At 46.0% G+C, this 27,899-nt stretch overlaps 4 protein-coding genes and 3 long non-coding RNA genes across 12 annotated transcripts; 3 read left to right on the top strand and 4 right to left on the bottom strand.

Moving 5' to 3' along the window:
• The first annotated feature begins 666 nt into the window (after positions 1–666).
• LOC117895698 (protein rhomboid) lies at positions 667–12,169 on the top strand. 2 transcript variants are annotated; one of them, XM_034803545.1, is made up of 7 exons: positions 667–859; positions 924–1,016; positions 1,086–1,109; positions 1,173–1,349; positions 10,339–10,569; positions 10,627–11,038; positions 11,099–12,169. In XM_034803545.1, the coding sequence occupies exons 1-7, from the start codon at positions 689–691 to the stop codon at positions 11,455–11,457; spliced, it is 1,467 nt and encodes a 488-aa protein (XP_034659436.1). In that variant the 5' UTR covers positions 667–688; the 3' UTR covers positions 11,458–12,169. The 2 variants fall into 2 exon arrangements, with proteins under 2 accessions (XP_034659436.1, XP_034659437.1); XM_034803546.1 differs by lacking the exons at positions 667–859; positions 924–1,016; positions 1,086–1,109; positions 1,173–1,349 and adding an exon at positions 8,637–8,847.
• Positions 729–8,554, bottom strand: LOC117895704. Of its 4 annotated transcripts, none has more exons than XR_004648953.1 (7): positions 7,963–8,554; positions 6,744–7,873; positions 5,163–6,673; positions 3,373–5,098; positions 3,000–3,087; positions 962–2,940; positions 778–867 (listed from the first exon to the last, which is right to left on the bottom strand). It is a non-coding gene; the product is annotated as an uncharacterized LOC117895704 (long non-coding RNA). The 4 variants fall into 4 exon arrangements; XR_004648951.1 differs by having other exon boundaries at positions 779–867; positions 3,000–5,098; positions 6,744–7,398; positions 7,469–7,873; positions 7,963–8,552; XR_004648952.1 differs by having other exon boundaries at positions 729–867; positions 1,735–2,940; positions 3,000–5,098; positions 7,963–8,550.
• On the bottom strand, positions 9,430–10,224 carry LOC117895703 (dynein light chain roadblock-type 2). Its single transcript, XM_034803551.1, has one exon. It carries the CDS (start codon positions 10,180–10,182, stop codon positions 9,871–9,873), a length of 312 nt encoding a protein of 103 aa, XP_034659442.1. The 5' UTR covers positions 10,183–10,224; the 3' UTR covers positions 9,430–9,870.
• Positions 9,430–27,223, bottom strand: LOC117895705. Its single transcript, XR_004648954.1, has 3 exons — positions 27,210–27,223; positions 24,296–24,297; positions 9,430–9,740 (listed from the first exon to the last, which is right to left on the bottom strand). It is a non-coding gene; the product is annotated as an uncharacterized LOC117895705 (long non-coding RNA).
• Positions 13,304–15,256, top strand: LOC117895706. The gene is made up of 3 exons (XR_004648955.1): positions 13,304–13,938; positions 14,469–14,652; positions 14,711–15,256. It is a non-coding gene; the product is annotated as an uncharacterized LOC117895706 (long non-coding RNA).
• LOC117895701 (N-alpha-acetyltransferase 30A) lies at positions 16,528–17,273 on the top strand. Of its 2 annotated transcripts, none has more exons than XM_034803549.1 (2): positions 16,528–16,649; positions 16,702–17,273. In XM_034803549.1, exons 1-2 carry the CDS (start codon positions 16,614–16,616, stop codon positions 17,227–17,229), a joined length of 564 nt encoding a protein of 187 aa, XP_034659440.1. In that variant the 5' UTR covers positions 16,528–16,613; the 3' UTR covers positions 17,230–17,273. The 2 variants fall into 2 exon arrangements, with proteins under 2 accessions (XP_034659440.1, XP_034659441.1); XM_034803550.1 differs by having other exon boundaries at positions 16,599–16,649; positions 16,714–17,273.
• Positions 20,593–25,398, bottom strand: LOC117895699 (protein rhomboid). The gene is made up of 5 exons (XM_034803547.1): positions 25,282–25,398; positions 25,186–25,189; positions 22,640–23,024; positions 21,557–21,974; positions 20,593–21,467 (listed from the first exon to the last, which is right to left on the bottom strand). The coding sequence occupies exons 3-5, from the start codon at positions 22,988–22,990 to the stop codon at positions 21,130–21,132; spliced, it is 1,107 nt and encodes a 368-aa protein (XP_034659438.1). The 5' UTR covers positions 22,991–23,024; positions 25,186–25,189; positions 25,282–25,398; the 3' UTR covers positions 20,593–21,129.
• Positions 27,224–27,899: the final 676 nt, after the last annotated feature.

Genomic DNA, 27,899 nt, shown 5'->3' with positions numbered 1-27,899 from the left:
CTGGAGTCTGCGCAGTCGTGGGTCGGACGGCGGCATAACATCAACAAGGAAACTGCAACCGGAACCGGACCCTTGGCGGAATAGCCTCTTGTGAGATCAATAACCTTCTTATGAACAGTTTAGTGAGGGGAGGGAGGAGAGTGCATTACGGTTGCCATGGCAATGAAAACACACAGGGCCAAGGAGAACAAAACAATAGAAAGAAAAAGACAAAAGGAAATTTGTATTCCAGGCATGAAATAGACTAAGGGATTTATTACCTAAGTTAGTCTATGATTAATTGGAATTATCTATCTGGGCCCGCAGTTTTGTGCAACAATTTCAACGAGTGACAAATTGTAACAAATAATTTCACAGGCCACAAAAACTACCCTACACAGTAAAACACATTCTTCTCGACGCTGACGGGATTCGAACCACAGTCGGAAAGTTGAACAAAATCTCGCGCGACATCTCAACGTGCACGACCAAAACGATGGCAATTGTTTTAGCGTCCCAAAGCCATATGAAACACAAGAGCTTTCAAGGCAAAAGCTTCTCGTAAACATTTTAAATTATTTTATTATCTTTTTCACTTTTCCACAGAAAAAGACTGTTTCTACACTCACTGCCATTACTTTAAGAAGAACCAAAAAATATACACTAAAAATACAACATTTAAACCTGGATAGCAACGTAGTGCAGCAGCATGTGGCCTGGCTCCGAGCGAGGCAGCTCGCGGGCACTGGAGCTGCCAACGAGTCAACAGAATGCTGGCGGTAGTAGTCAACAGGAGACGCTGGCCGATATCGAGCATATATCCACCATAGCTGGCTCCCTGGCCTCCATTGGATCCATATCGCATACACAAATGAGATATGTAAGTGCCTATAAAATAAAATGAAAGGACTATATAAATAAATGAATTATTTTGTATTTCTTAGCAATGCACAAATGATGCTGGCTATGATACGGAACACACCTCCCTAAACTCTGACTTTGATGAGGCTGAACTGCGCAGGGAATTGCTGAGAGATGTGAGTTCTTATGGGAACTATAACCTAAACCCTTTGCTAATCCTAGAATATCTCTTTTAAACCCCACAGAAATGGAAACTCCTCTTTGATATGGTAATTACAAGCACTCGCCACCTCAAGATCTATTGTTAACTAAAATTCTCTTTTAATTTCCAGTTCGATCCTGAAGGTTTTGGTGAAATCTGCGTCACAGAATTCCTATCGGCCCTCACATCGCCGGAGTTTCTATCCCAAGTGCCTATGAACAAGCGGGAGCTGTTGCTGGAGCGCGCTAAGAAGGCCCAAGTGCCCACTGGTCCGGGCTATGTAACGTTCCAGGACTTTGTGAATGTGGTGAGTGCTCCTCCTCCATCTACGATTTACGGCCATGTGTTGGGCCTCAAACTCGATTTAAGTGCAAACACAGGTGCAAAGTATGTGCACTGCCTCGGACCTCGGCACACTCGGTATGGGCTCGTGTTCAAACAGAGTGCAAAAGGAAGGGCACCACCAGGGCACACCACAGCACAGCACACCACACACTCTTGTTTGGCAAATGCAAAAAGTACGCTCGGCAAATAGACGCTGTCGCTGGCTCTGCCTCTGCCACTGGCTCTGCTGCTCCTTCAGGGCCGAGCGTCACGCCTGGCTGGACATTTGATTGTTTGCCTGGTCGTCGTCGTGTGTCTGTGGCGCTGCTGCTGCTCCTGCTGTTTGTCCTGATGTGGTTCTTACTTACATTGGTTGGCTGCCCTTGTCCGAAAAAGAACGTAGAGTCCGAGTGGGTCCTGGCTATCCATTTTAAGCTGGACTGCAGCTGCTTGCCACCTCTGCAGGAGTGACTTCTTCCTTGGATTTAGCTTTGATTGGCAATCGTACGTACTATTGCATTTTGATTGATTCTCCAGTTGATTGGCATGCACACATGAGGACATACAGATAGACAGAAAGACACACACACTCCATGCATAATCAATTCCTGAGTGTGGCTCCTGCTTCTTCTTCGTCGTCTTTGGACAATTGTTTGCCCAAAGTGTCCTCAAAGTCATGAATTAGCCATGGCCATCAGCAGCAGGAGCAGCAGCAACAGCAACAGCAGGAGCAGGACAATGTCTTTATTTGCCTTCTATCTTTGTGTTCTCTGCCTCGTCTCTCTCTCTCTCTCTCTCTCTGTGTGCGCTGCAGTCTAACGGTAATTGTGGATGAGCTCGTACCATGGTGCGCCCATTCTTTACACAATGCACATCCCCTGTGAGTATATTATTAGGTCCTTGTTTGGTCACTGCTAATGCATTTGTTATTCCAATTGTGGGACCCACTCCTCGGCTGTTGCTGCTGCTGCTGCTGCCCTTTGTCTGTGGCATTCATATCTTTAGCATCAATCTGAAGATCCTTGTTGCAATCTTTACTTCGTAGACAACATATTTCCACTTAATTATAAATTTCAATGATCTGCTGTGGATGGTGGGGGGACTGGCGTTGGCCATATGGACCAGGACCTGCCTTCAAGCGAAGGAATGCTCCGAACGATGTCTGCCCTGGCAATGCGACATGCATAATGCAGGGAGACTCTGTTCCTGCTGCTCCTCCTGCTCCTGCTGCTGTTGCAATGGAGATTGCCCTCCGCTGATGATGATTGTTGCATTTTTAACAAAAGCTCGCACGTGACAAATCCTTTTATGGCAGCGCAGAGAGCCCTGGGCACCACACCGACGATGACCACAGTGATGGCGCGGACGAAGACGCAGGCGACGACGCCACCGAGGGGCCAGCAGATATGTGTTGAACGTTATGACAACTGGTAGGCACGAGGCGACTGCCGCTGCCGCGACTGGCTGGACGGGGCCGCATCTGGCATCAGGCACACAGCAGGAGACTACCGGCAGCCGGTCAAGAATCAATCTGATGCGTCTGCTGGTCACTACCACAACGACTTTGGGATGCTCTAAGAGGAGGAGAAATGGGTATTAGAAAGGGGTTTCAATGATTGAATTAGCTACCAACCTTTGGGCCAAGTAATTCCTCCTCTTTGACCTTCATTGAAGCCTCTTGTCAGCGTCTCATTGATGCCATGCCACGTCCTTGTCCCTGGCTAAAGGGTAAACAACACTTTTAATTGCAGTCGGAAAGAATCAGTCAGCAAAAAGCAAGAACGCCGCCAAGGAGCATTCTTGCATTAATCAGAAAGTCAACGGAGCTGCCAAGCATTCGATCATTCGATCATATACCCGGCCCCCGGTACGGAATGGCCTGGCCTGGCCTGGCCTGGTCTCTCCCCATTATCATAATCAGGAGACGCAGCTGGCAGACGCCAAAGCTAACCAGCTGAACCTGAACCTGAACTGAACCCGAGACCGAACCTGTGCCGAGCACGCACCAAGAAATTCCAGCGGCTTGTCTTGAATGGGGGCCACAGTCCACAGTTGTGTCGAGAGTGGTTCTCCTCTGTGCTGGAATGCACAGTCAGTCAGCCCAGCTGCTGCTGCTGCTGCTGCTGCTGCTGCCACATCGAAGATCGAGTTTATTGAATAAACATTCGCGAGTGGAGCTCCATCCATCCTCCGCCGCGGTGGCGTCTGCTGCTGCTCCTTTCTGTTGATCTCCAGCTTCGATAGGCGGCGAGAATCAGATCAGATTCGGACTTTGGAGTCCGCTGCTGGCTGCTCCTTCTACTTCTGTTTGGTAGGTGCAAAATGCCTTGCGCCTTGGGCTCAGGGGACGCCTGGCAGCAAAACCTGGAGGCGATCGCCAAGAGATGGCGACGGCCGCTACGACGAAGCAGACGCAGACGATGCGGTATTAAATCAATGCCAATCCATAAATGGCCTACGCGGCGCGTAGATTGAATTGGAATCTCTTGGCGATTTCATTATTCTGCAATAAAATCGCGCAAATCGATGTGCTGGGGTTGGGGTTGGAGGCAGACGCGCGCGAGTGGCAAACATTTCTGGTTAATTATGAAAGAGAGCTGTTGGATGGGGGGAAAGCGATGATCTAGATTATTCTGAATCCCTCTCAGTTCTCTGCCTTTCCCTGCTGCACCTTTAGGTCCTTGAACAGTCGAAATAATCCGCAGAAAACGACTGCAGCTCGCGCGTTTAATCGCTTTGACGTTTCCAGCAATTGGATTCTCTTCTTTGGCGGATGCCAAAAACAACTTTGATGGCTGCTTGGACCGTGAGTTGTCGCTGGAGTGGACGTGACAGTGGCAAAGATGATGTCGCTTGTCCAATTCGCGTACGAGTTTCCACTCCCACACACATCCTTCAGCATTCGGCAGTGAGTTTTCGTCCTTCTGCTGCTGCTGCAGATGCTGCTCCAGCGGACATTGAGTTCGCTTGCTTCTCCACTCGGCATTCAGCTGTCCTCTCGCCTCCGCTATTGACATTGGTGCTTGCCGCTCTGCTTCTGCTGCTACATCGGGCCATTGGGCTCTACTCCTCCATTGGGGCATTGGGCCCTACTCCTTCATCGTGCCATTTCTGCTCTCCTTTTGGCCTCCTCTTGCTGACGTTGTTTGGTCAATGGTCAATTTGGCAGCCGTTTATTTTGATTGTTGTGCATCCGGGGGCAAGGATAACGACGTGCACCCGAAATGGACCAGAACCCCAGGAGCCTCCTCCACATCCACGCCTGCCCATTGCCGCTCAATGCAATATTTTTTGCTATCGTCACGAAATTCAAGCCAAAAAAAGGAGAGGATGAACGACCATGTAGACGGCATTTCCTCCACTGTTTGGTATCCTGCGGCGTGGCGTGGCGTAGCGGCGTTCATGTCCCGTTTCGCATATCTCGAAATGATCATTTTTGCATTTTATTTTTGCACGTGAGTCCCGTCCCGTGCGGCTCTTCCGTTCGCCCAGCTGCGTCCATCCAGGCTGCAGGTGTTTGTCCGCGAATGCGAGACTTTATGTAATCCCCGGCCACATAACCGACGACAATTTATCTTCAAAACATTTTCAGGAAATCGAATTTTGCGTTTCGCTTTTCGTGTGTCTGTCTGTGGGTTCGAAATCCGCTCTGTGAGGAGAACACGCTCTCCCTGGGGGGGTTTGAAATCAAATTAAGTTTCATTTGTTCTTCTCTCGCTCAACCTGCAACCCCTGCAACATAGAAAACGAAACGAACTAATTATGTTGAAGTACATTTAAATGGGGGGCAGCGCACCTGTGACATTTACGACAGCGTCATAAAAAAACACCGAAAAACCCCGAGCGGAGCAGCTTCAGAGGTTCGCCGAGGGGTCAATGAATTAGAAGAAGTTACAGTGGAGGTGCCACTGCCACTGCTGCTGCTGCTGCTGTTGCATTCCTCGTTCTTCGCTCAAGTGCCTCGAATAATTGTGTTGCGTCCAAGGCGGAAGCGCAGGCACGGGGTGCGCACATCATTAACCTGTGACCCGATCCATACGCTAATGAGACATCAGTCCACGGTCGTAGCTGTGGCCGTCCTCCTCTCTAAGCCTAGGACACGCGTTGCTCAGGTTTACACCTACTCTTTCACTCCTACTCCCACTCCATGGCAGTGGCAGTGGCAGTGGCAGCTGAAATCGTCAGATTGCGGCTGCTCAGTGGGTTGGAAAACTCTGCTTTTGGGTCTAGCAATGTGTTTGGTTTGTGTTTTTTGTTGTGTTTTGTGGATTGTTTAGAGCAATATCCGATTTCCAGGCATATGCTTCCTCCATTTGGCGGCACGCCCCTTCAAAGGTACGCGCTAGTTCGAACAGCGCAGCCAAACAATGCGTATGGCTCGAGTGGAAGGAAGGAAGCCTCCTCGCTCGCTCGTTTGGCTCTCTGTTAGGTTTGTTTGCCTCCATTTTTGCCAATCTGCTGCCAAACAATGTGAGAAGGAGTGACTGTGCTGGAGTGCCTCGCGTGTCATTCCATTTCCGCTTGCCTCAGAAATCGCAAATCAAATACAGAAGGAGACGACAGCTGCTCCTTGCTCCTTTGCATACACACACGTAAGGCAAGGCAAGGCAAAGCATATCCTTAATCTATATATGGCAATGCAATGGAGTCGCATATAGCTTTTGATTTTGCAATACAAAAGCCAACGGGCGGTGACTGTGTGTGCACTCCAATTCTCAAGACAAAAGACGGCGTCAAAGGCCAAAACGTCAAGGTGGAACGTACCGATGGAACATTTTCCACTGATTCATGGATTATTTCTTAACGTCTTGGCAGTGCGTACTCGTACTCGCACTCGTACTCCCTCTTTTTCGCTGTGTGTTGTGTGTGTTCTTATTGTTCTTGACATCGCAAATACAGGAAACTGCTGCCGCTGCCGCTGCTGCTGCTGCTGGGAAAGGTGCAAACGAACTTCCGCTCCAAATCAGTTTTCGATTTGCTTTCTCTGTCGCTTATCGCTGTTTTCCATATCCATTTCAGTGCTCCTCTCTTTTGGCCTTTCAGCTGCTTGTTTGCACTTTTTCCATTTCCATTCTTTTTGCTGCTTTGTTGCCGCCGCTGGCACGCGCTCCCTTCCATGCACTTTGCTGGCAGATGTCAATCCACGCCACTGATGAGAGGTGGATTCTTACAGTCTTAAGCTTAGGGAATGGCCATGCCACGCCATGCCACTAATCAATCATCATCTAGCTGAGGCCCCCCACAAAACGGTAGCGCCAAAGCCAAAGCGGCTGAAAGCCTGATTACCCTGTAATTAGGCAGCGCAACCTGCCAAAAAAACAAAAACGAAGGCAAATGTGAATTTAATGAGTAAAAATGTGATAATTAGCGGACATACCGGACCCCCGATGAGGCCGACAAAGGTCAGAGGGCCGAGGCGTATACCTCATCCTCTCGTTTCTCATCTCGTTTCATCCCAGGACTAATTACAGGGTCCCAGGGAGAGAGGAGAGTCCTCGTCGCAGTCATTTGGCTAGACGAAAAACCCAGCAGCAGTAGAGGTGCAGGCAGAGGTCCAAGCAGCAAGTGCATCCGTTCTGCTGTAATTGCTGTGTTTGTTTAAGATTTAAGCTACTGTTTTCGCGTTGCGTTGCGTTGCGGCTGCCCTCCGGCTGAATGCAAATTGAATTAGGCCTTGGCATAATATTGTCATTCAATTAGATGATCCGTTGGCCGGTCAGTGGTTGCGCAGGGCTTCAAGGTGTTGTTTTTGCCTGTGCCGCTGTGCCAGAAACAACAAACAAATCCCATCCATCCCCATCCATGAAATGAGCTTAGCCGCTTGGCCATGGCCTGCAAGCAAGAGCAAAAACAAATGTTAATCAAATGGAAGATTTCATGAGCTGCAAAAGAATGTGCACTTAGGAGTCCAGTTCACTCCTGCGGGCGTACAAGCCGCTTCCACTGCCACTCCTCTCCAGGCGCCTGCAACTCTCTCTTTTGCATTCCACGCTCCTGCCGCTGCCAGACTTCAGTTTATAAATATTGCTCAACTGTTTGGAATAAAAGTGTCAACACGGCGGAGCCAGTACGAGCTACGAAATGCATAATAGAGTGGCATACAATGCCTCACCGCTCCGTTGCCCGATGCCGCTTGGCCACCAACACGGATGCAGGCTACAAGCCGGCACCACCGCCGGCGGAGATGTCCTTTTTTGCGCATTGCCAAGAGCTGACACACACACACACACATGTGTGTGCGGTGCGATGTGGTGGCGGTGCTGCTGCAACGGACGTAATTCAAAGGAATTTTTTCCATGCCGGGCCATGCCTCATAGAGAGGAAGCCGCCAACGTTGCAGTTGTTGCTTTTGCTCCCCACCTCCTCCACCGAAGGCAATGGACCATGTTTGACCATGTCCGGGGTCCTGTCCTGCCCTGTCCGTGTGTTAAATGTTTTGCGTCAATTTGTCGCTTTATGTTTGCGACGCGACCCAAAAAACAAAAACAAAAAACGCACACACAGGCCCTGCGGAAAGGAGCAAACGTGAATGGAGCAGAGGAATCATATAGTTTTAGCACAGTTAAATGAGAGTCCACCGTCCACCGTTCACATACCTGGTGACGTCATGCGGTGACCAGGGCACGGCAGGCTTGGCTTTCATTTGCTCTTGCGTTTGCGTCGTCTGCGCCCAGGTAATGACATTATCAGCCGCAGCAAGGACACTGTTCCACGTCGGCATGGGCATCGACATCGACATCCCATGGTGCGCAGTGCGCACACGGAGTCACCAAACAAACGATAATGCAATTCTTTCGGCAGCCCAACCCTCCTCCATTTGGCCCTTTTTTCTCCTATTTGTGTTGTGTGTTTTGATCGCTAGATCTTACCGAAAAGAGACCAAACCCCATTTGTCACTTGGCCACAATGCATCTGGGTGTTCTGTTCCCATTGTTGACAACACAAATTCGTAAGGCATATTGTTAGCGGCAAATTGTAACAATTTAATACGAGGAAATGTAATCGGAAGTAAATCGGAGCGCAGTAGACAATTCCTCCGAAGAACTGGGGCTGGGGGATTGTGGTGTGAATCGAAGATCTTCTCCTTTTACTTGGTTGACTCCAGGCGATCCAAAGATTCGAGGGCGCGACAATGTCCAGCTTGTTTTTTTTTTTTTTTTTCATATTTTTGGTTTGATCAGCAATTGAAAGTTATTCAACACTAGCCAGCAAGTGGACGTGGCAGTAGGGTAGAAGAAAGAGAGAGAGGGAGAGACATAGAGAGCAAAGAGGAGACTGCAAAAGAAACTTACGCACGCCGGCGGGAACGATGTCGTGTCGGACGTTTTCCCATTCAACAAAATAATTAATTAGTTAAGTGTTGAGTGTTAATTGTGATTAAATTATAAATTGTGTTGAATTAGCCAAGCATCATGGCAAATTGATTGGAAAGCAGCTGGAGCAGAAAGCAGAGAAAATCCAGCCAGGCTAGATTTCACCGCGTAAGTGGATCTCAGCAGCGTTGCTGGAAGTTCGTATAGAGTTCAACATGCAATTTCCAGTAATTGGATACACACCCACACATTTATATTGGCTGTGCTGCCACCTTGTGCTGTTTACTATGCAAATATTGTGCGTGAGCGTGTGTGTGTGAGCGAGACAAACAGAATTGGAGAGTAAACTGTAGCCGCAAGCCGCCCCTCCCCTCTCCAGTCTTTTGCTGGTGATTTATCAATTAAATAAAATTTGATAATTACTAGAATTAAGCAAACTGAGATGCCAGACTAGCACTGCTGATTAACCGCAAGTAGTAGTGACACTGCCCAGCTCTCACACACCCACTCTGCCGCCCCCACCCCGCATAGCGGAAGTAACTATTTTGTGAGCGTTCTCTTTTATTTTTTGTTGCCCTGCGGCTCTGAAAACTTAATTTGTGGCGGTTTTTTCTTGTTTTCCTTTTGTAATCGTGCATTTTAATTGCGTGTAGGCTTCATTTGGATTCCTCTGCACCCCGCGCCCCCCGGGCAGTACCACTCGCCTTTAATTAAACACAATACACATTTTCCGCCTTTTGCAGATTTTCGTCTTGTTTCTGTTGTTGTTTTATGAGCCGCCTTAATTGCGTGGCCCGTTTCGCATCTTTGTTAACATCTTAATTACATAATAAAAACTATTTAGTTTTGCGCTAGTCACACACACTACGCGTAAGCCAAATGCGAATCCAAAGAGTTGTTCATAATTTTATGGCTCGTTTAGTTTTGGGGTTAAAGATTTATGCTCTCAGATCTCTGGCTCTCTCAAAAAAAACAAGTGTAGAGATGTTTCTCTCATTCCAGCGCAATCCATTAAGTGTGGAGAATTAGAACAAGTGTTACGGTAAATGTCCTCACTTCCCCTTCGAAGATGAGAAGTCTCTCCAGAAGTCTCCGTGTGTTACTATGTTCATCCCTTTCCAGTTCATTGCATTATTCATATTGTATGTTCCCCTTTGTGTGACTATGTCCATCCCACTCCAATGCATTCAATTACAATACCACTGTTACGGTAAACGAATCATCGGGCGCCACCATGTACTCAAATTTGCGCGTTGCCACCCGGAGAAAACACAGCTTGTCGGTTGGATCCAAATCCCGTACGGCGCTTTGGGCCAATTTCACAAAATTCGAATTCAAATGCTTGACGATCGCAACGGCCGTGCTGTTGTCAAAGGAGGTTTGCATGAGGGTGTCCGAGCCAGTCTCCGACACCACGTATCCACTCGTCTGCTCCGTGATGCGCGCCGTGTTCTCCGCATTTTTTTGCACGACAGAAGTCAGATTTCGATAATTCCGCTTCATTGTAGAAATTTTTAAATATATATGTCGACAGAGATCCGTATGCTAGCAGGGAGCAGGTTCTACTGATTGAATCGTTTGTGTCTCCCGCTTCAAATTGGGAGCACAGCCTGCTGGGATTACCTTTTTTAAGCTCCCACGTTTTCTGTTCCCTTTCAGATGAGCGGGAAGCGAACGCGCAGCTTTAAATGTGCCGTCCACCATCGTGATCGTGAGGTGTGCTCTGAGAACGACTTTCAGCTGGTGCTGAGCGAACCGCCGCTCTTTCGCAAGATGGTGCATGCCGTGGCCATGGAGATCCTGCCCGAGGAGCGGGATCGCAAGTACTACGCAGACCGTTACACCTGCTGTCCGCCGCCCGTCTTCATTATTCTCGTAACAGTCGTAGAGGTGGGTAAACCTTTGCTTGCCACAGCTTAATCTAAAGGTTCTTTCTCCCTCCCGTAGTTGGGTTTCTTTGTGTATCACACGATGGTCACGGGAGAGGCGGCGCCACGTGGACCCATACCCACCGATTCAATGTTCATCTATCGGCCGGACAAGCGGCACGAGATCTGGCGGTTTCTCTGCTACATGGTGCTGCACGCTGGCTGGCTGCATCTGGGCTTCAATGTGGCCGTGCAGCTGCTGTTTGGCCTGCCGCTGGAGATGGTCCATGGCTCGACGAGGATCGCCTGCATTTACTTCTCGGGCGTGCTGGCCGGCTCGCTGGGCACCAGCATCTTCGATCCGGAGGTGTTCCTGGTGGGCGCCAGTGGCGGTGTCTACGCTCTGCTGGCCGCCCATCTGGCCAATGTGCTGCTCAACTATCACCAAATGCGTTATGGAGTGATACGACTGCTGCATATATTAGTTTTTGGTAAGCCATTAAAGCCATAAACAAGGAAAAATCATAATTTACGGCGACATCTCTTTGCAGTTTCATTTGATTTTGGTTTTGCCATCTATGCGCGCTATGCCGGCGAGGATGTGCTGCTGTCGAGTGCCGCCGTCAGTGAGGTGCAGCATGTCACAGATGCCACGGATACTGTGGCCGCCGTCTCGTTTGTGGCCCATCTGGCGGGTGCTGTGGCCGGGCTCACCATCGGGCTGCTGGTGCTGAAGAGTTTCGAGCAGAAGCTGCACGAGAATCTCCTCTGGTGGATTGCCCTCGGCACCTACTCGGCCCTGGTGGTCTTTGCCATTGCCTTCAACATTCTGCATGGATTTGCTCTGTTCAATATGCGCATGGAGAAGATACGCGTCACGGAGACGTACTTTAGTGACTTTCAGCCGTGAGAGGATCCCGCTTTGTTTTTTGAACAATTTCTGTTTCATTTTCGTTACGTTGGAGTTTTTATTGTTTTTTCGAGCGACAAGTTCCAGCTTGTTCCCCCCAATTTGATTGTTTTTGTAATGTGCGTATCTGTATGAATCGGATATATCGAGCACTGTATCTATATCTTTATATATTTATATGTATAGGGGACAAATCGTGTCGTGTAATCATTATATTATGTTTTGTTTTTCGCTAGTTAAGTACAAAGAATCGATGGGAAAAAGTATCAGAATCATTGAAATGAGAAATATTTACAACAAATCGAACTGATTAGGAATGCTCAAGGAATTCGATATATATACATAATATATAAATATCTAGTTTAAATGCAAGACTTTCTAGGGATAAATGCCATCAAGGAATCAATTTAAGCTGAACAAAAAAATATGTGCGAACCGATATTGGCAATGCAATATTTATACGAAATTCGAACAGGCCTCAACATACATTGAGATGATGATAATTCCTACCTCAGCATCAAAATAAAGCTTACAAAAGGAATATTTAAATTGATTTCAATTTGATGTTGCCGCAACCACTGCCAGCTTTTGTGGGTCAATTAGGAGACCCCAAACCGAATCGATTTTTGCATTAAATATACACCTTTTGTATTTACAATGTTTGTTGTACTTGTAAATAAATTGAATAAAATCGATACTTATTTTCAAGCAATAGGTTAAATTTGATTTCGAATTGGGCGGGCTCACAGCTGATCTTCTTGATCAGCGGCCATCTTTGGAGAGTTCGTGTTCTTGGAAAAGTCGTAGTGCGCGTCGGGTCGTGTAAATTTTCGTTTTTTTGCGGTTTAAACGACAAATAAAGGCAATATATTTTAATAATCGCCTAGGCAATAGCATATCCCTTCGGGAAGTAGTGGAAAAACTACAATTACTCCAGATACTTGCATCTTTGCCCACTCAGCAGCATTCTCACTGCCGCAGCATTGCCTAGAGCGCCCACGCTCTCCCCCCTACAAGTCTCCACGATCAGCAGCCATTTGTGGAGAGTTCGTGTTCTTGGAAAAGTCGTAGTGTAAATTTTCGTTTTTGTGCGGTTTTAACGTCAAACAAAGGCGAAATATTATTATAATCGCCAAAGCTATGGCATATCCCGTAGGGCAGTAGTGCAAAAAGTACAATTACTCCTGATACATGCATCTTTGCCCACTCAGCAGCATCCACACTGCCGCAGAATTGCCAAGAGCGCCCACGCTCTCCCGCCTACAAGTCTCCACGATCAGCAGCCATTTGTGGAGAGTTCGTGTTCTTGGTTAAGTCGTAGTGCGCGTCGGGTCGTGTAAATTTTCGTTTTTTTGCGGTTTAAACGACAAATAAAGGCAACATATTTTTATAATCGCCTAGGCAATAGCATATCCCGTCGGGGAGTAGTGGAAAAAGTACTATTACTCCTGATACATGCATCTTTGCCCACTCAGCAGCATCCACACTGCCGCAGAATTGCCAAGAGCGCCCACGCTCTCCCGCCTACAAGTCTCCACGATCAGCAGCCATTTGTGGAGAGTTCGTGTTCTTGGTTAAGTCGTAGTGCGCGTCGGGTCGTGTAAATTTTCGTTTTTTTGCGGTTTAAACGACAAATAAAGGCAACATATTTTTATAATCGCCTAGGCAATAGCATATCCCGTCGGGGAGTAGTGGAAAAAGTACAATTACTCCTGAAACATGCATCTTTGCCCACTCAGCAGCATCCACACTGCCGCAGAATTGCCAAGAGCGCCCACGCTCTCCCGCCTACAAGTCTCCACGATCAGCAGCCATTTGTGGAGAGTTCGTGTTCTTGGTTAAGTCGTTGTGCGCGTCGCGTCGTCTTTTTTCGGGTTTTCGCGTATTTAACGATAAAGAATGGCAATCCATCCTTATCATTTCACGAGTTATGGCATATCCTGAAGGGGAGCTGTGAAAAAACTACAATTTCGCTTGACACGCGCACCTGTGCCACGACAGTGTCGCCAACAGGAGCACCGCACCCACACCACCGCACGCCTCTCACAACTTTGGCTTTTTTGCGTGGTTCCCTTTTGCTATGTTGCGTGTTTGTGACATCTACATTTACGTCCAAGGTGATTCCCTCACCCCTCGCCTTCGCCGTCATCCTCTGCGGCAGTGCAGTTAACAAATCCCAATCCCAGCGGAGGGACACGGAATTTATGTTTTATTTGTGGATACGATACCAGCACATTTCACCGTTAAGTCATTCGTCAGCGTTGTCACACCACCTAACGGAAGTAAGCAAGGGCAAAAGAAACAAAGCGGAGAAGGAAGAGCAACGAAAAGTGATGAGAAAACAAATGCAAAAGATGGAATAAGCAACAACTGTGTCCACGCGCCGATTTCCTTTTGGACAAAAGATGCTGTTTCCCCCACATTGACGCTGATTAATGTTGGAAATGTGATAATTTGATGCTGCCAACGACAGAATAAAAGGTAAGGTGGTAAGGTTGGATGGCAGCGGATTAGCAGTAAAAAGTAGGGGGCGGAGAAGTGTCCACTTGTTAGAGGTTAGGATGGGCGCAGTAGGTGGAATTTATTCCAGGTTTGGCACGAGCATGAAAGAGAGAGAGAGAGGGTTGAATGCATTTTAAATTAGGGGTAGAGTTAAGAGAGTGGGTGGAATGTATTGAAAAGAACGGCATCTCAACTCTCCAAACCACTAGATGGCGGTTAGTGTGAAGAGAGTGGGTGGGATGACAACCAAGAAGAGGTTATGGTGATGAAAGTTGAGAGATGAAAGAGAAGAGAGTGGCTGGAATGTTTTCGACTTAGAGGTTAGGGTGAAGAAGTATCTAGATTTTTCGATCAAAATAAATAAAAAAGGAAACAATTAATACAATTATATAAATAGAAAATAAAGTGGGTTTTATCTACAAGTATCACTATGATTCGCAGTAATTTCTGCCTTTAGCTAATACGTAGATTAACTGCAACGACTCCACTAAACTAAACTTCTTCTCCAGGGTGAATGAATACCAGCTCTGGAGTACATAAATCATATCAATAGCCGTCGTCCTCCAATCGAAGCTTCGAGTGCAGCTTGGAATTCAACATTGCTGGAAATTCCTGTGTCCGCTTCTGACTCCACTCCTGGCTCCACACTGATGCGATGCTCTTGCTGCTGCCGATGCGATGCGATGCGATGCGGTGAGCAAACAAACATGTTTATAAAAAGTACAAGTTAATATTTATGTAATTCAAACAGATGCGAATGAACGAACGAGACAAGGAGATCATTACATTGACATATTCAGGCACACAGAGACCCACGAGTCCATCCGTGAGGCATTCCACAGAAACAATGAGGATTGAAGCACGCGACCATGTAGCAAAGCGACTTACAGAGACACTGCGTCCCACGCGAAGCAGAAATCAACCTGCCCCGTGCCCGGTCCTTTTGTCTTGAGAAGGCTGAGGCGAAGAGGCCACATCCACATCTCACAGTTGTCGTCGCTCTATCTGCAACATGGAAATGGGGATTGGCATTCGCATTCGGATTCGGACGTGGACTCACTGCCACAGGAATGAATGCTTATCAAAAAGGCGCACTTGTACCTGTCATAAAACCAACTGAAATATTGGCGTGGCAGCCAACAGAAAAGAGACCCCAAAAACGGGAGAAAGAGGAACAGTAACAAGTGCAAGTTCTCGTCCCCGCCCTCTACGTCTCCCTTGTGGCCTTTGCAGTTAATTCTTTTTTAATAAACTGCACAAAAGTCCACTCCAGGTGGAGGCCAGCAAAAACAAAAAGGACAAAGAGAAAAAGGAGTGTGGAGTGGCGCCCCAGGAGTTGTCGTCGCAGGACTTGTGGCCATCCATTTATCTCACTCGACAAGGCAAATATGGAAATTTGTTGGCCAAGAGTTGGCGGCTCTTGGCGGCTCTTTGTGTCGTGCGCTTAAACCGCTTCATTAAACACTTGGCGGTCCGGCCCAACCCCACTTTGGGTCTGTGTCCTAGGCAGCGCTACTGGCTCCAAGTGCTCCTTATGTCCCGGCGCTACAATTCATTTCTGTGGCTGCGAAAAATGCTTAGAAAAATGGAACCGCCGCCGGACTAATTATAAAGAAAGAATGAAAGAAAAGGAGACGGCGACGGCGACGGAGACGCAGGAGTGTACTCCGGACAAACAAATTAATGCTGAAACCAGGACAAAAGTCAAACAGGACCAAACAAACCAAACAGCGCGAAAGGAAGTGGAGAGAGCCTAGAGTGAGCCGCGGGGTAAGTGTATTAAGCGGGGACTTTGTGTGTGATATTTGGTGGGGGGGATGGGTAATCAGATTCCAACTAAAACCTCATATTGGATTACCTTTAAGCTGCCTGTCCCCTGTGTGTCCTACGTGTCCTTTATGGGCCTTTTAGGTTAATTGCTTCTATTGCATTTGCCTCAGCCATTAACTGGTGGTCATATGAGGTCACTGCGTCGCTTCCTACAACTCTTCCTGGACGGCACACGCGAAATTAACTCCCATTTGCTCGTATGTAAAAGACCCCAAAAGGAGCTAATGCTGTGGGGGAAGCGGTGTGGTGTGGGTTCTCCCACTCACTCGTTGTGTTGTGGGCGGGCAGGGCAGACACCTGTGCGTGCTTGCTGGCAGTTTCCTCGTTTTCACAGACAACAAAGGATTTAGCCAGCCATTTTTCCGTGTCAAAGTCGTCGTGGGACTGCTGTGGCCCTGCCAGACATTTTCATAATTTTCACATGCTCGAAAATCCCTCAAGGAAAAGGAGTGTGGAAAACAGTCAGTCAGTCCCCTGTCCCCTGTCCTTGCCACGGGGCGTGCCTCTTAATTGCCCTGACGACTGCCTCAGTGGCAGGGGTAATGCCATTAAAGGAGAAGCCAATGATGACGAGTGTGTGCTGTGCTGTGCTGTCTGTCACCTGCTGGGATTTTGTTGTGGCAGTGGCAGGGGGATTTGTGTCACTTTGGGAGTGAAACGGGACGTTGGGATTGTCGAGGCGCCTCTCAAGGTCGTGGGAATAGTGATCAAATCTATCTGGGATTTTAACGTCAGAAATTCACTCAAATCTAAAATTTTTTGGTTTTACATTTGGTTTTACATTTTTGAAAAGTTTTCTAAATATTTATTTGCACAAAACCAAAATGATAAATGATGAAATTGCGGCAGAAGGAAAGGAGGTGAGTCCTGAACAGCAGGAAGACCATCTAATTATGCCTGATCTCTACTTAGCCTGCCCCAAAGTATCCCCCCTCGCTGCCTGTGATAACTTACACGCGATTTGCAGACGAAACCGAGCTTAAGGCCCTGCAGGGCCTCATCGAAAGCACCCTCTCCGAGCCGTACACCCTGTACACATATCGCTACTTTGTCTACCAGTGGCCCGAACTTTGTTTCTTTGCGCGTCACGAGGGTCGCTATGTGGGCGTGGTTGTGTGCAAGCTGGAGCCAAACGGAATGGGCTTACTCGAGGGCTATATAGCCATGCTGGCCGTGGATAAGGAATATCGCAAGCAGCACATTGGCCGCACGCTGGTGATAAAAGCCATCGAGGCGATGGTGGCCAAAGATGTGGATTTGGTGGTGCTCGAAGCGGAGTACACGAATAAGGTGGCGCTGGCACTATACGAGAGTCTTGGCTTTATACGAGAGAAACGCTTTTTCAAGCACTATGGCAATGGGGCGGATGCCTTTCGTCTGACGTTGGGGATTAAGAATATTATGCTGCCATTTTCGATGGAGTGCTATGAGGATGATTGAAACTCTGATGCACTCCATGTGTTAATTAATGTTTTATGAATTGAGCTGAAAGCGTTTTCCTTTGAGGAGCGGTCTCCCTGGTGTGCTACACTCAGCTACTTGGGTAGCCCTCTCCTTTCAGAGGGTCCTAAATCACAGGTAGAGTTGCCTTATCGACGAAGGGAGTCCTTCTAATTGAGCGACAACAGGCGAGGCAACTGCCGAAAAGTCATGTGGAGAGCGACCAGTAGAAAGGGATAATTGCCTTTCAGGGTCAAGAAGAGTCCATTTAGATCAGAGTGGGAGAAGAAGTACTCCTGTCGATAAGTGTTTTAGCGTGGATTCTCCTTTAGGTGTGGTCTCTGTAGTCTCAAATGGAATACTTCAAGAATACTTTGTTGATTGCAAAGCATAAAAATCGTACTTGAAGGACCATTGAACCCCAGGTCTCCCTCTGTCTCTCTCTCTCTCTGCCTTTTGGATCATTGATCTCCCCACTCGAAACATTCTTACAGCTTCCTCAGTTGAGCACAACAGAGAGAGAGGGAGAGAGAGAGCGAGAGAGCACTGTCTGCCACTGCCACTGCCACTGCCACTTCACCTTCTTCCACCAAATATAAACAAAAACGTTTCAAAGACAACTTTTGGGGCAGGTGGCAGGCAAGCAGCAGCGATGCCACAGCCACAAGTCCACAGAGCTTCAGCTTTCTGAGCTGCAACTGCAGCTTGTGTCCAGATGACATGCAACGTTTGTGGCACAACAAGCAGCAGCAGCAGGAGCAGCAACAGCAGCAGTGGACTGTGGACTGTTGGCGGCGTTGATTGAGTTGCACCTGCCATTCGCAGAAACAAGCTCAACGAACGAGAAGCTGAAGCAGCAACAGCAACAGACTGGAGGTGGCAAGAGGCAAGAGGCGAGTCACAGTGGAGGCTGTCCCGATGCCCGCGTTATTTATGTGGATTTTTCGGAGCTTTCGCAGAGGAAAGGAGAGAAGTGGAGCGAAGGAAAGCCTGTGCCTGGTGCCTGTCTGACCTCGTCTCTCCACATCGGTTGACATTGTGCCTCTGAATTTCAATTTGATGGCCGAGTGAGGCGGCAGGCGGCAGCTTCTGTCTACCATAAATCTCTCTCTCTCTGTGTAGCAATTCTTGGCTGCATAGATTGGAGTGCACTCCGCCCCCTAAAATGGCACTGCCACTTGACTTCATTCTGCAGAGTGGGGAATACGGGTGCTACGCCTCTGATAATTGTATAATTTAATGTGAAATTAATTGGCAGATGCAATCAGGCGGAGCAACGCCAACTCAGGAGACTCAGGACAACTCTTGTTATGCGCCTCTCTGATTATTCACAATTATTAATTATTGCTGTGTATTCCGATTGCCTTCATATTTAATTCAAATTGCGAATGAATTGAGGCGCAGATTCCCTCAAGTGGAATGTTGATTAGAGAGGGGGAAGGCGGCATTATCCTGTGTATAATCTATGGGGAAGATGAATTATGATGGGACTTGGAACTCTTTTGGTACTTCATATTGTATAGGGGGAAACTAACGTCGGCTGGGGGGGAAACTAACGTCTGCTGGGGGGTTAATGTATGTAAATATATCGAGTGCTGCCGCTTCTCTGCCCTTCGTTGCGTGTGCCTCCTTCCCGCTCTGTTCTTCGAACTGCTATTAGTAATATAGGGCAAGTATTGATTTAGGGGAGCAGAGCTTACACCAGAGCCACCCTTCTATGATTGGAAAGCATTTAATAAATGGATGTTGAGACTGAAAGATACTTTGCATAAGGAATACGAAGTGAAAAATATTCATAGAATAATACTACTCCATATGTTCATCTCTAATAACTCCCTTCTTCACATGACAAACTAATTCCCAGACATAATATACCCTCATTCTATATGCTTAAAGGGTACACCAGACATTCCATTCCATTCAGATGAAAACTGTGCAGAGTGGGGTCTTAATTAAGGATTTTCTTGGAGCTTTAGTTGCAATTATTCACTCTGAATGACAGGGAAGTTCTCTAGAGAAGTTCCCCTTTCCCTTTTATATAGAACAAATATCGATTGCAGACGGGAACTCCCTCCCATTTGTTTCCTCGCATTTCCATTTTTGGGTGTCGTCCCGCCCTGGAGATGTGTTTTTTGTGATTGAGAGAAAAATGAGACCGAGACCAAGGAAGAATTCCATTTATAATTTAGACATTTATTTATGTTTTTGTTCGATTTTACTCCCGTTGTTTATTTAAGTATGATTTTTCGTTTATTTTTGTATTTTTTCTCGGATTTTTGCATATTTGCTATTTGATTTTTGTGTGCAGATCCTTGATGGGGGGTATCCTTATGGGGTATTAGGGGCAACGGGCAGTTTTATTTATTTGTGGTTTTTCATTATATTGAAAGTTGAATATGCTATGGGGAGACCAGAGACCGTTTCCCTTCTATTTGGCTTACGCTTTGCTGACTTTTGCATGCCAGATTATCTATTTGATTACGTTTGAATAGTACACGAGAGGAGTACGAGTATCCTTTTGATTGTTTTCGATACTATATAAAGTGTTTGAATATTTCTGCCTTTTAAATTGAGGTGGGGGGTGGAAATTCAACTGAAAAAAAGATAAACTGAACAAATAATAGTAGACAATAAAAGAAAACAAATCGTTTGTGTATTTTTTGTTGTTGTTGATAATTCTTGTATTTTCTTTGGCTTTTCATCGTGTCGTGTTGTGTGTTTTTTCTGTATATTTTTCTTTTTTGAATTTTTTCTCATATGTATTACATTGGTTGGTTGTGTTTTTTCGTGCTTTTTTCCACTAAATTATTAAATAAATAAATAAATAATTCGACAAAAATAATAAACATTTAAATAAATATATAAATTAGTAATACTTTTTTGTGTATTGTATTTATGTGTGTATCTCTCTCTCTTTTTGCTGTTTCTGGGGGGGATTACTTATGATAAATATTTTTTGCTTTTCATTCAAGTGAATTTTCATTACCCCCTACTGTTGTACCTCTTCTATAGCTGTATCTATCTATCATTTATCTTCTATCTCCTATCTTCTGTTTTGACTAGTGTGCGGACTTAATACTATTTACATTTGTTAGGTGATTTCTATACATTTCTAAATCTCTACAGCACTCGTGATTTTTTCTTGCTGCTGTCATTAATTGAAAGATCCTAAATTATAGTAGAATTATATAGCATTGGGGGGTGCCAATAAATACATAATTTAGAACAACCATTTAAGCGAAGAAACAACACAAAATCAAGAGCAAAAAAAATTTCCATTCAATTTTGATAATTGCTTTATAGAGCGAGAGGCGCTGCCTGGGATTTTCCTCTTGTTTTCCGGGTTGGTTTTCTCTCTCTCTCTCTCTCTCTCTCTGCCATTTTCTTCGTTTTGTTTTAGTTTTTGTATTTTTACACGCGAAATAAATTCAGTCTTTGGTTCTATCACAACATTTTGTTTACACGTTTTTCGGCTTTCGGTTTTTTTCTATCTTCTTCTTCTGTTATTAATTTTTTCTGTTTTATTTTCGCAGTTTTTTTTTGTTTTTTTAATATATGAAAATGAAACGCGGAAAATGAAACAAGCCAATGGGTTGACCGTTAACGGTAACTAGAAAACGATAACGATTAACGATAGGTGTAAATCGATGACAATTAGCGATAATTGCAAATCGAAAACGAGTCGATTGCAAATCGCTAAGAAAAAATGGTTGAAAATTCAAACGAATTTCGAATTTAGTTTTGAACTAAAAATCGTTGAGTGAACTTTTCTCTCTTTCTGGAACCCTTTCCTCTATGTTCTGTCTTCGTTTCTACCGGGTGTGTCTATAGGTCTCTCTGCTAAGGATCCACTGAAGTTGAGGATGATCCAACCCAGCCACACTCTAGTCCCTTTGCTGCTTAGGACACACCCAAGTCGTGGAGCAGGTGCTGGGTAATGACCTCTCCCTGCTCCTCCATCAGTTGGGCGGTGACGGTGTTGATCAGATTGAACACAATCGCAAAGACGGTGAAGGCACAGTAGACACCGAGGGCCAGCCACCAGATGAGCTGCTCGTACTCCCGATGCCCAAAATTCTTCAGCACCAGAAAGCCAATGGTGAGGCCTGCCAGAGCGCCCGTCAGATGTGCAATGTACGAGACCTGCGGTCCCTTGGCGAAGGCCGAGGATGCCGAGGTTGTGGCATCGCCGCCATCAAAGTATTGCGTGTAGAGAGCATAACCCAAATCGCAGGAAACTAAACAGAGAAAAGAGTAGAGAAAGGGAAAAGGATTTTGGTTAGTAAAGATGCCTCTCGGGATGGGGGGTTGTATCTGTTTTACTTACCAAAAATAACCACCGAACCGAGTTGTGTGGACGCAGACTTCATGTGCGCATAGTTCAGGGTGATGTTGGCCAAATGGGCGGCCAAGAGCGCGTAGACGCCACCACTGGCGCCCACCAGGAACACCTCCGAATCGACGACACTCGTCCCAAGGGAGCCCGCAAAGACGCCGGCCAAATAGATGACACCAATGCGCGCCGTGCCGTGCATCACCTCCAGGGGAATGCCGAAGAACAGCTGAATGATGATGTTGAAGCCCAAATGGAACCAGTTCGCGTGCAGGAACATGTAGCTGAAGAAGCGCCACACCTGGAGGCGACGATCGGGTCGATACACAAGCACCGAATCGCTGGGAATTGGCACGGGCAGACCAAAGTTCTGGGCAGGCATGGTGTAGCGATCATAGGCAAAGATTGCAATCTGCAAGGCAAAGGATATAAAATAGGAATTTTAGTACAGGGTTGCACAAAGGGGTTTCCTCATTTCCCTGCCTCTGATTTATGTTCTTGGTGCTGTCTGGCACGCGATGGTGTCCCCAAAAAAAGAAAAAACAAATGCCAAACGGGTCGGTACGGGACGGGTTGATTCCCCCTTCGTTTTGGCATTTGTTCAAACAACAACATTTCATACGCCCTGTGGGGCAGGACTCGCTTTCTCTCTCTCTCTCTCTCTCTGGGTGTGCCCATTCTTCTTAACTTTAGGTTCTAGCCAAATCATTTCCACAATTTCCCTTCAAAAGAAAAGCTTTCGGCTGTTTTGGCTCTCTCTCCTGTTCTGTCTCTCCATTGCTGTTGCTGTTGTGTGTTATTCGAGTTGTTTACAATCGATTTTCGGGGGAGGCGCCACAAAGTCAGACGCAGAGACACAGACACACACACAGACAGGGAGGAGACGGGGGGAAAACTAAGGAAAACTTCCGCTCTCATTTTGTAGCACTTTTTGAATCATTTTCTATTGCTTTTCGTTGAAAGTTTGGGTGTTTATAAAGTTTTTATTCTATGGGAGGGCATTGATTCGTAATAACCATAAATATCAAATACCCAAAGGGAATATCGAATAAATTTGTTGGGGGGGAAAATGCTCACCTCAATGATGGAGATTACGAGGATAAACCAGGGCCAGTGCTTGCGATGCTCGTACTTCAGCAGACCCATATCATCCCCAGATGCATCCAAAGTTGTGGCAGCAGCAGGGCAGGACATGGGCATGGTGAGTGCCTCGCGTTGCATGTAGATATGTTCGCCCTGTCGCGTGCAGCAGGTACTGCTGGCCGTGCTGCAGTCCGTGTCATAGGAGGAGGACGCCGACGAGGACGACGATGAAGAGTGGCAGGCAGTGACGACGGCAGCGGGAATGTCAATGATGGTCTCCACCTTCTCCATCTTTGTGGCAGTGGCATCTGCCACTTGCATTTTGGTTTCTGTTGTGCTTTCCATTTTTCTGTTTTAATCCAAGAATTTTCACTCTGTTCTTCTGTAATGGAAAAGCATTTAAAGTTGATAATTAATTAACTTGAACCACAGACAGAAGCAATAAACAAATCAATTAAGTGCATAAATTATTCATAAAATGAAGTCTGCCGCCCTGCCTCTCTGGTTGCAACTCGTTGCACGAACAAAACACAAGAGAAATTACAACACTTCTTTGTGGGGTGTGGGGAGGGAGGGAAATTCTTGTGGGAATTTGGAGGAGATTTTCTGTTTATGGTTTTGAGGCTTTATCCACTTCCTGGTTGTTTTCCCTGGCAAAAACTGGGTCACCAGTAACATCGTTTTCCATCTCCCTCTCCCTCTCTCTCTCTCTCACTCTCACTCTGTTTTTCTTGCTCATAAAATTTGATGGGCCTTTTGGAAAAAAAAGTTTTTCTTTTAGGGGGCTTGTCTCTCTCCCGCTCTAAAATTAGCCATGAAGCATAGTCAAAGTTTTGCCCCAGCCTGATTGTTGGTTCTCTCCGTTGGAGTGTGGCATGGCCTTCGTTTCGCTATTTATGTAACGTTTTTGTTGTTGTTTTTAACTGCATTTTGTGCTGCGTTGCCTCCGCTGAAATCTCCTCTTCATCGCCATCCGTTGCCTAATGGCCAACTAATCAGCTAATGGTCGGGGCATTAGGCGCATTATTGTACGGAGTAATTTGCAATGACAACGAAACGAAAAGACAACATTTTTCAAACAAAATTATGTTAATCGCATTCGATTCAATTACACACAGAGCCACAGAGAGCTCCCCGCAGCCTCAACAGCCGCAACAGTCGACATTCAGTGTCGCTAATGATCGAAAAAAAGCTTCTTTAATTCTTTTTGTGAGCAACAATTGTTGTGTTGTACATTTCAAATTCGAATCGAAAGCGAATCAAAAATCATACAATTTTCTTTGGGCTTTTGCCTTTGCCTTGCACAATTCGAAAATTCAACTGCCAGCAGCGCGCCAACGCGTCTCTGCCTCTACCTCTGTCTCTGGCACTTCCTCTGCAAACGCAGCGCCGCGGCGCCTACGCCAAAAAAAAAAAGACCACAAGAAAAACTTGCTTTTGCGGTGTGCTTTAATACTTGAGTTACCCTGGAGGAACTCAGTTTTTTTGTGCCATAAATTTAGTTAAATTATCTACAGGCTTAATCAATATTTTCCCTACTGGCTAAGTTGTTCTACCTTCCCTTTTTTTTAAGAGTTCCTTGAACTCTTGGACTGCATATTCCTTTTCATAATTGTCAGACATTTAATTAGAGGGTATAATCCCAACTACAACTGCTTTTCCATATCTCTTTCTCTCTCTACTGTGGCTGTCTCCAAGTCCAAGTCTCTCTCCCTCTCGCTGAAGTTGCGTCTGAAGTCTGTCTGCTGTGACGCCTGCACTCATACGCATTGGTATGGCCATTCATTTCTGCTGTTGCTGTTGTTGCTTTTACTGTTGTTGTCTGGTATTATTGTAATTATGTCTGAGTTCGACCCACACCTGCACAAGAAAAAGGAGTGAGGAGTATGGCATGTGGTAGGTATGGTGTATGTTGTGTGGGAGCACCAGCAACTGACCGAAAACCCCTGCCGCTCCCCGCTCTCCACTAGCAAAGTCTGAGGTTCGTTTCGTTCTTTTTGTGTTGGGGTTGGGGCTGGATTTGGTTCGTTGTTCGTTTGTTTGGTTGCCTAGCAATTTCAATATAACACGAAATCGCAGCAGTCTGTGCCACTTGCCACTCTACCAATCTTGTTTATTAATTAATTTATTTATTAATTTTAATTATGGCATTTTTACCAATTTTGCGCAAGACACCAACGCCGCTACCGCTGCTATGTGGCATGCTGCTTGCCACTGGCTGCACTGAATGCCCAGGAGAGCATGAATGAACATGAACCGCATGCATGAGTGCAGCCCAAAATGAAGAAGATATCTTTCCGTCTGCCTGTCTATGGATTTCGAAAGATACTTTTAAGTATTCAAAATTAATTCCAACTCCTCAATGTGGAATGTGTCTATCTGTCTGTCTGTCACAAGAATTTCACATAGTTTTTGCCTTGCGACCCGCGAGTGTAATTTGCATTTTGCATTCCACTTGCACCCCTAAAAAAACACGTTGTAATTGTAGTTGCAACCGGGTTGAATAAACTCATTACACTGCAAGTCCCCCCTTCTATGACTTTTCTTTTATTTTTTCCCCCTTTTTGCGACAGTTTCTATTGGGGTTTTTGCTGTTGTTTGCGTTGCAGTCATTAAGGTCGTGGCCTTTTGCTTACCTTATGCTTCTTTTTCTGCTGCTGCAACTGCTTCTATTTTTTTGCGTTTATCCAAAATGCGTTTTTAATCCAAATGTTTTCTTCGTCTTATTTCTTTTTTAGTTTGCCAGTTTAATTCCTTGCACTTTTGCTGGTTTTTGTTTGCTGATTGTTGTCTTTCACTTGATTTTTGTATATTTTATACTTTGTTTTAATGCTCATAAAATTCATTTTTGGAGCATAAAGCGAATATCAAATATTTTGGTGACTTGAACGAACACCCACACACAAACACACACGAAACGCACGAAAACGAATCCAAACGGTCGACAATTTGAATATTTCTTGTTGCTGTTGCTGTTGTCGGTCTCTCGAAATCTCACGCCAACGCAGCCTTCGCTTTGCTACGTTTTTCCTACACGTTTTATCTTTATTTTAATATTTTTGGTTTTGGATTTTTGCGGCGGAATGACGGTCTCGGCCCATGGCACCGGCCTTATATAGTGACGAACCCTCGAGCTCGAACATGTTGTGTTTTTGTTTGGCCGTATAAGAGTGTGCGCTCTCACGCTCTCTCTCTGTGGCAGACTCTTGCATTTGGCTGCGACGAACATGTTGAAGCGGTGGCACTGCAGCTCGAGCACGTTCTATCAATGGGAAAGGTTCGAGGCCTGCAGCCAGCCGTTCAATCAAATTCCCTTAGAGAGTGGCATTGGATTAGTCAATCAATTTGCAATCAATTATTGACTCATTTACCTAGTACCAATGTCACTCCAGACTACTTTACTGATTGACTAAGAAGTGCGTCTCTACGGAACGATCTTTCTCTTTGTCTTTGTGATGAAATATTCAGACAATGAGACCTCCAGCACTTGACGATCGCTTGCGAAAGTACAAGGGAACCACCTCAAGGCCATTGGGAGAATCGAGCGGAGTGGAAGATGATTGATTGTTGATATATTTATAAAAATGGCTTTGAGGGTGTGCATGTGAAGAATATATACTATATTAAGTTCTTTTTGGGTCGGGATGAGGTATAGCGATCATAAATTTGGTAGTTTTTAATGGAATACGATTAAAACCTATGGAAACTATGATAAATCCAGAGGAGATGATGTAGAGCTTTGAGGGTAATGTATACGCATTAGTGTTGGGCCAATTCTTAGGGGATGATGATGAATACGCATTAAACTTAAGGGGATTTTCTGTTAGAATCATGTATGACCATTAAAACCATTCCGATTATAGTTAGGATGTGGAATAACCATTCAAACTTGGCTAGTTCTATGTTTTTAGGGTTCCAATTCATAGCGTTTCTCTTTTATTGCTTAGGGTAGCCTTTATTCCTTCTTGTTTAACAGTTTTACAACCCCTGGAACGTGCCACGGCAATAAGTGGAGGGGGGATGGATGGATGTTAGAAATGCAAATCAAAAATCATCTTTAGCAATGCAGAACATGTCCCCGAAATCGAATCCGATCCTTGATTCTTTCTCTCTCTTGTGATTCCCGGTAACAGATCATTGCCTTCTTCCAAGGGGTTTGAAATTTCACACCTTTTTTTTACAGAGGCAGAGACAGTGGCTGAGGGAGGGGCAGAGATAAAAATCGGTAGCAAAAATAAATATTTATACAAATTATTAGGCACCATTGCAATGCATTGCTGCTGTGGCATGATCCCTGGGGCAGACTAAGTCCATTCGCGGGAAAGGTCACGGAATGTTGCACAAAAGGAGTACGGAAGGCAAGGCTACCGGGGCAGGATCTGCTGGCTACGTGGTTACGTGTTTTGCATGTTAATCGGGGAATTTACACAGATTTTGATAGATAATACAAACACACACACAGAGGCAGTGGGATGCACATCTAGGATTCCGTGGCAGTGGCAGTGCACAGTCATCATCCTCCTACGCCTTACGACGGGAATCTCTGCCGCACACAGACACAGACGAAAGAGAGTGCATCCTCGGACTGAGATTTATGATGACTTTTTAACATGTGCAACATGCAACAGGTAACAGCTACAGATACTTCCCGTACATATAAACACAGATACGGACACACAGATACGTAGCTACCATGACCAGGCACATCATCAGACTTTAGATTCCGTTCTCTCCATCGTAAATCCTTTTTTCCCACGTTTCCTCACACGTCCATTGGATGGACATTTTCATTGTGGCAGACACGCATCGAAAAAAGAAAACACACACAACACTCCCATTCTGGACCCAAAGCAGACTACTCTCTCTCTCTCAGTCTCTCTCTTTCTCGCTCTATTGCCAACTCCCTGTCAAGGTCAATCACAGGTACTGTGGGCCGTGGACCGTGGACCTTGTGTGGGCGTGGGAGGACGTTTGATTCCTTTGCTGCCCTTAAAATCGCGCGCACTCGCGGGAAATTCCTCCATCAACATGTGCGAAACACATGTGTGTCTGCGTCTGGCCAGGAATTTCCGCAACTTGTTTCCCACACAGCAAGGTGCCGCGCGTCCGTGACCGCGTCCTTGCCTTCCTTCATCGTCGTGTCCTTTCCGCTTTTCCCAGAGTTTCATTTGTGTGACTTTTTGTGTCCTGGCACTTGTCTTCAAGTTACGCCAAATGCGATATTTGTGTGTTTTCCCAGTTGAAGGATCTGGCT

Source organism: Drosophila subobscura, chromosome J (assembly GCF_008121235.1).
Source record: "Drosophila subobscura isolate 14011-0131.10 chromosome J, UCBerk_Dsub_1.0, whole genome shotgun sequence".
Classification (NCBI taxonomy): Eukaryota; Metazoa; Arthropoda; class Insecta; order Diptera; family Drosophilidae; genus Drosophila; species Drosophila subobscura.
This window is presented reverse-complemented; position numbering and strand designations above follow the sequence as displayed.